The sequence below is a fragment of the Kryptolebias marmoratus genome, linkage group LG2 (genome assembly GCF_001649575.2).
Source record: "Kryptolebias marmoratus isolate JLee-2015 linkage group LG2, ASM164957v2, whole genome shotgun sequence".
In the NCBI taxonomy this organism is placed as follows: domain Eukaryota; kingdom Metazoa; phylum Chordata; class Actinopteri; order Cyprinodontiformes; family Rivulidae; genus Kryptolebias; species Kryptolebias marmoratus.
In genome coordinates this window covers 1,830,634-1,837,489 of record NC_051431.1, presented here as the reverse complement: position 1 = coordinate 1,837,489, position 6,856 = coordinate 1,830,634, and the positions used below count along the sequence as shown (strand labels likewise).

Here is a 6,856-nt window from a genome sequence, read left to right as displayed (position 1 = left end):
CCCCGAGTTTCCATCTGCAACCCCAATTCCGAAAAGGTAGGAATGCAAAATGTAAATAAAAACAGAATACAATAATTTGCAAATCTCATGAATCGATTGCTGTGTTCCATTGTGAATAAATAAACATCAAATGTTTAAACTAACAAACTGTATAATTTTATTTGGGGGGGAAAAGATTGGTAATTTTGAATTTAATGGCAGCAACACATCTCAATAAAGATGGGACAGAATCAACAAAGGGTGATCCAAATAAGAAACATCTGGAGGAGCATTTTGCAACTAATTAGGTTAATTGGCAACATGTCAGTGGGAGGACTGGGTGTAAAAAAATGATTTTAGAGCTGGTTCTGCTTCTGTTCTGCTCAGGAACACTGTCTGTAAACACAGTCCTCAAATGCTGCTTAAAGCTCTATCAGGCAAAGAAGCAGCCAGATGTGAACAGATGTGTCTCCTCTGGACCAAAGAGGAGAACTGTTCTGAGGTCAGACGGGTCCAAACCATCCAGCCTCCACATCACATTTCAACACAAAATAAAATATATTTTTATGAGATTTTCAAATCATTGCATTCTCTTTGTTTTTGTTTTCTTTACGTTTTACACAACGAGCCAACTTTCTCAGAATCGTGGTTCTAAAACCCTGGAGCCACAGGTGGAGGAAGGTGTGCCGTCACACCCCTGCTGGGCATCACAGGCTGTACGGGTGTGTGTGCGCGCACACGCGTGTGTGTGTGTGTGTGTGTGTGTGCAAAGGAAGAAACGCCAACCCCACCCCACGCAACACCTGCCCTCAGCTTCACCTCACCCCCTGGTCCTGTCGCAGGGGGGGAGGGAGAACAGGGGAAAGGTGGGGCGGAGTCAAGGATGTTTCTTTTCCCACACACCTCGTTTGCAGTCATGCTCATTACAAAATTTTTGTTAAAAGGGGCGGGGCAAAAGAGTGAGGGGGAGGGGATCTGAGGGAGGCGGGGCGAATCTAGAGCAAAAACAAAAGCCCTGCTGTAGAATATGGGATGTGGGCTGGGGGAGGAGGGACGGGTAAGGGTTGCTTCCTTACAGGATTCAGGGTCTGAGGGGGGGTGAAGGGTTGTACCCTGTAAAACACCAACCCTCCCCCTCGCTGCGCCCTTCCCTCCCTCCCTCCCACTCTGTAGGCTCTTAGGCAGTCGGCCTGTCTACATGGCATTCAGCTCTGTCCACACGATACACGAACAGACAGCTTAATTTACTGAACGAAACAAAACAAACAATAAAACAAAACAATAAAAATCCCAAAGGGTCAAGACGTTAAGTAATAAAACCATATTTACATTTTACACATTTTTTTTCTTGGTTTTTCGGCGCTCCTCTCCCTCCTCATCTTCTCTGCACATTTTTGCTTTGTGTCAAAAACTTCTTTTTTTTTTAATACTGAAAACACGCAGAAGAAAACAAACGATTCCTTCCAACATTTTTGATCTCCTCTCCATTTTCCTTTCACACTCTCGCTTTTTCTTTAATTTCTCCTCCCCCAAGCCCCCTTTCTTTTTTTTTCTTCCTCTTTTCCTCCTCATTTCTCATTGGCTGTCAGGTTTAGCCCACCTTCTGTGGGTTGGTGGCGCGTACCCCCTGCTCGTAGGTGATCCGCTGGCTGATCAGGTACTGTGCGGCCTGCGTGGCGGCCTGTGAGCCTGTGATGGTCACCTTCCTGTTCCGGGTTCCTGGGATGAACTCGCCTTTCTTGGAGATCTGGATCCTGGCGCCAGTCAGCTCCTGGTACTCCACTAGCGTCTTCCCTCCTTTCCCCAAAATGGCTCCCACAAGGTTTTCTGGCACAGCGATCTCGACCACTTCCTTCGCTCCCTCTGCGAGCTTTTCTGTTGCCAGTAGTGACGACGCCACCAATGGGGACGCAGCGCTCAAGTAGCCGTTGGTGGCCCCTGTAGCTGCAGCTAAGGATCCCAGAGAGAGGCCTCCGAGACTGGCTGCAGGGTGAGCTGCGCTGGTGGATGCATCGCTGGCATAGGATGCTAACAAATTAGCTGCGGCTGCTGCTGCTGGGTTGGCGTTCGCTGCTACGGCGGCTAACACCCCTGAAGCTGCGGCGGGGTTCAGCCCCAGGCCCAGAGAGTTGGTGTTGTACCCGTAGCTGGCCAGAGTGTTGAGGGCGGAGGTGATGGCGAGCAGGTCGTTTCCTGAGAAGCTGGACATGGTGGTCGGGAAGGCTCCAACCCCAGCCAGGCTTGCCTGACCGAGCAGAGAGGAGGCCGTAGCTGCTGCGGCGGCAGCGGCTGCTGGCATGACCTCGGTGGAGTTGGCGTACGGGGAGCCGGTGGGGTTGGAGTTGGCGACAGGCCCTGTGACGTTAGAGTAGGAGATGTTGAGGCAGGAGGAGCTCTGTGGGTCCTCCTGGATCTTTTGGACAATGATCTCCACTGCTTTTCGGTTCTGCTCCGGCTCGCCGCTGATGGTGACCACACGCTCCTGCAGGTTGATGCCCTCGGGCTTCTGGGAGAGCTGGACCCACGCACCGGACTGCTCCATCACCGCTTTGACTGTAGCTCCACCTTTCCCAATGATTAGTCCGGCCGTGCTGTTGGGGACAATCAGCTTGGCCTGGAGGAGGAAAGGGAAAAAGTTAGAGTTATTGCACTGTTCACTAAATAATTCAATCTTCTACATGATCATAGGTGTGAGTCAAACAGACGTTCGTGTTTTAGAGTTGTTAAAGTTAAAATGAGGAGAACAGAAGCTAAATTTCAAAGAACAGCAAAAAGCTAAAACAAGCAGAAAAGCAACTAAAGTTAAAACAAGCAGAACAGTAGCTAAAAGCAAAAACAAAAAAGAAAAACACAGGAGCTGAAATCTGACATTAGCAGAACATAAACAAGCAGAGTAGCAGCTAAAAGCAAAACTATAACCCAAAGTTAAAACCAGCCAAACCGTAACTAAAAACTAAAATACAGCAAGTTTACTGACTTGGAATTGAGGACATTTTTATGGGGAAATATTTTTAAATAAAGTAAATAAAATATTTGGAAAACTATAAATATAATAGCACACTGATTCATAACGAGATGAACGTTTGAAATGTGAATAGCAAAAATAGCACAACTACGCAGAAGTAGTTTGATTTCAAAAACATAAGGAGCAGAACGTGAAAACATTTGTGTGAACGCTGACTCAGCGTCACTGTAATGTTATGAATAAACAAACAACAACTGACATCACACTAAAACTGCAACAAGTAAGAGTAATGCAGTGAAGTTCTCCCAAACTGAGGGCGTTTTATAGATACGTCGTTGAGCCGTGTCCTTAACGAGGACAGCAGACAGAAAGAGAAGCAGAGAGAGCTTCCTGACGTGAGCGTGTCAACACTGTGACATCGTCAAGAAGAAACAGACAAAAATGGAGGGATACAAACGGCGCAACATGTCAGACCACAAGCAAAGATTCAGTGGTTGTTGTTTTAAATATCAGGCCGGTGACTAAGAGAGAGAAGGGAGGAGAACAGGAGATGAAGAGGTAGAAAGAGGTGCGCAGAGTGGGAGGGAAGGATGGATGAGACAGAGAGATGAATTCTAAAGAGGCTACTCGTGTAAAAAAAAAAAAAAACATTGACTCCCAGGGGTCAGTGTTGCCATGGAAACACAGCTCCGGCATTCAAAGGGTAGTGAAAGGGAGCGAGGCGATGACACACACACACACACACACACACACTCCTCCCGACCAGTTCATCATACAGAATACTGTTTATCAGAGAATAAATGGACCTGATGGTTTATAGTTTCTGAAGAAACTACAGGAGATCATGTGACACTTCCACCAAATAAATCAGCTGTGGCGCAGTTATTGTTTTTCTTTTAATTTAAGCTTTTAAATGAATGAGTCAGATGTGTGCAGAGGAGGGACAGTGGACATATTGGACAAAGGACGGTGAACATGGAGCAGCCAGGAAGGACCACAGAGGAGGTCCAGGGGTGGAGTGAAGGAGGATCACAGAGGAGGAGGCAGAAGATCCACTGACGGGAGTGGAACAGGTCACAGAACCACGGGCTCTGTGTTAAACAGGAGCTGATTTCTGGTAGTTCGCACATTTATGGATTATTTACTGTTAAATGGCAGCTTAATCCCCACCCGTCATCACTTCCACCCGGCTCCTCTCCCTGCTGACTCAAAACGAACGCGCCCAAACTTGATCAGGAAGTTTGGAGTACCCCACACTTTTGCACAAATATTTCATTTTTCTTAGACACTCTTGGCAAGTAGGTTGGTGCCACCCTCTGCACTTGTTCTGAAAAGTAACATATTAAAAAATCACTTTTTTTTTTTGCTCATACTTTTGTTTTAGAGTAGTCGTGAGTTTATTTTTCATGTGGCACAACTTCCCGTCCCTCTCCCTTCCACGGTTTGATAAAACCTTCTGTTTATTTTGTGTGTAATTAATATTCTATTCACCAAATAAGTATCTCTTGACGTGTTTCTGATCCTTTTATTTCAATGAAGAGTTGTTACACAACAGGGGGCTCGGCCGGGATTTGAACCCCGGACCTCTCACAGATCCCTGATCATTTTGTTTCGGTTTAAAGTTAATATATTCCACGACAAGGTTCAGCTCCAGTTAATAGCTGCTATTTTCCGTATCTACTTTCGATTGGCTTCAACACCTGATCTAAACATTTAATGTAAAAATGTGGTTTATATTTCTGCCGCGAAGCGACGCATGCTCTTGTGCGGAGCGGAATAAAAGAGGGTGGATGGGAGGAGTGGGAGGATGGAGAGCAGGAGAAACAAAAAGAGTTGGCCTTGATGAAGAAATAAGTATAAAATCAGAGGCTGCCTTTCTCTACAGCTTGAATAAAAAAGCAAGAGAAGAAAAGAATTAATTAACCTTGTATAAGAAACATACAAAGGTCTTTCTGATTACTTTCTCTGCTTCACCCTCCTCTTTTGTCTCTTTTCCCTTTGCGTGGTTTACTGTGCAGACGATGAATTTATGTAGATACAGAAAATTAGTAAGAGACATGCAGGAGGAAGTTGATACGAATTCAAACCAGCAACATTTTCCCGTCTTGCTGCTGCAGCTTTACTCTCAGAGAATTATCTTTTCCCAGAGAACGTCTCTGTGGGATTAACAGTTTAATTTTCTTTCTTGTGTTTGTTTATCTGTTCCTCTGAAAGCATGAATGAAAGTCTGTGGTCGGCGTGTATTGATTAGTGAGATTTCATCGTGAAGCTGGTGTCTGCTGACGTCCTGCTGTTATTCAAGAGTCTGCAACAATCTGCTGTCCCGTGCAGATTAACGAGAGGAACGGAGTGAAAACAAAGTGTGAACTCCACTTCCTGCTGAGACTCAAGAATCCACTTTTTTATCCAACGTTTACACAGACAGCACATGGTTTCAAAATCAATAACTGTTGTTGTGTTTTTCTTCACATTTTGTGCCGTCTTTGACCAATCAGCTTGGCCCTTAAAGGGACAGGAGTTAAAATAATTGGTTTCAGAAATAAGAAACAATTTACGAGAAAGTCTTTTAAGCTTAATGATGAATTAAATGTAAATGGACCTCTTCAATACCAGCTACGTACTTAGTAAGTACCTGAAAAGTATCTGGAAACAAGAAGTACTAGGCACATACCCGGTAAGTACCATGTACGTGCAATAAATATCAGGTAGATGCCAGGTAAGTACCCAGTTAGTACCATGTACATACTCAGTATGTAAAATAACATCAGTCTGGAAAATAACAGGTACATACCTAATAAGTTCCAGGCAAGTACCAGGTATGTACCCAATAAGTACCAGGTATGTACCCNGTTCGACCACACGGGGACCCCGAATGCGAGAAAGAATCACGTTTTCCGGGACACTTCCTACAACCCTTGTGGGGTGGATCGCCTCTTTTTGAAAAAAAAAAAAAAAAAAAAAAAAAAAAAGGTCAGAGGATGGGTTGTCGAAAAGTTCATACACAAGGCAACCGAGTCCAGAATCCCACGCTGGCTTACCAACATCAAACCGACCTCTTTGAGGAATCCACTAAAAACGACCCGCTTCCACAAAACATCTGGGAGACATTAGACCCTTTTTTTTCTGGGGAGGTAAGAAGCCGGACCCCGAGCTGAATGCTAATTCTCCGAGTTATCTGCTCCCGGTTCTGACGAACATTTTCATAGCAACTGGCAGCTAGTGCGAGTTAACTCCTTCTGGGACTTTTTCTTTTTTTTAATTTTCCCCTCTCCTTTCCTCTCCTCTCCTGCACCCCCCCCCGGAGGCGAAGAGATCAGTCATGCACACCGAGTCTGACACTGACAACCTTGCCACCAAGACTCTCCTGAATTATGCATCTGCTGATCGATCAAAGGTGCTTAAGTAATAGAACCCGAGGTGGGCCCATGTTACGGGGCTCCGGTTACATCGACAGGCTGACCTAAATTTAGAGGAGCTGGGAGAGACGGATAAATTGAGAGATAGCAGAGCTCGGTCTCCTCGGAGGCTGGCGTACCACGCGAAAAAAAGGAGGGGAGAGAGAGAGAGAAAAGGGAGAGAAAAAAATAAAATAGCTTCCTGTCTCATTTTTGAGCAAATATATCACTCAGTTGACAAGAAGCGAGCAATGTACTCAAGGGATTAGACTTTTTTTTTTTTTTTTTCCAATATATAGACATATTTGCCAATTCATTTTATTGCTGGTGTTAGTTATTTTTTTAAAAAACAAATATGCATGTGGTTCTTGTACGAGTGCCACACGGGTTGTAGTTTTCACATTTCTCGGATAGTTCGGATCTTTTTTGAAGTGGGGTTTCGTGGAGAGGTCAATAATTAATATCCCAGCTGTTGTAGAAAGCTTTTATTTTCTTTTTTTTTTTTTTTTTTTTTTTT

General features: G+C 44.8%; 1 protein-coding gene across 2 annotated transcripts in view; it reads right to left on the bottom strand.

Annotated features, from left to right (window-relative positions):
• Positions 1–1,366: 1,366 nt before the first annotated feature.
• LOC112451460 (RNA-binding protein Nova-1-like) overlaps positions 1,367–6,856 on the bottom strand; it is an 81,468-nt gene continuing 75,978 nt past the window's right edge. For both annotated transcript variants that reach the window (XM_037981279.1, XM_037981280.1), the window contains one exon: positions 1,367–2,593. In XM_037981279.1, the coding sequence (XP_037837207.1) occupies positions 1,571–2,593 (1,023 nt within the window). In that variant the 3' untranslated portion in view covers positions 1,367–1,570. The remainder of the gene's footprint in view (positions 2,594–6,856) is intronic.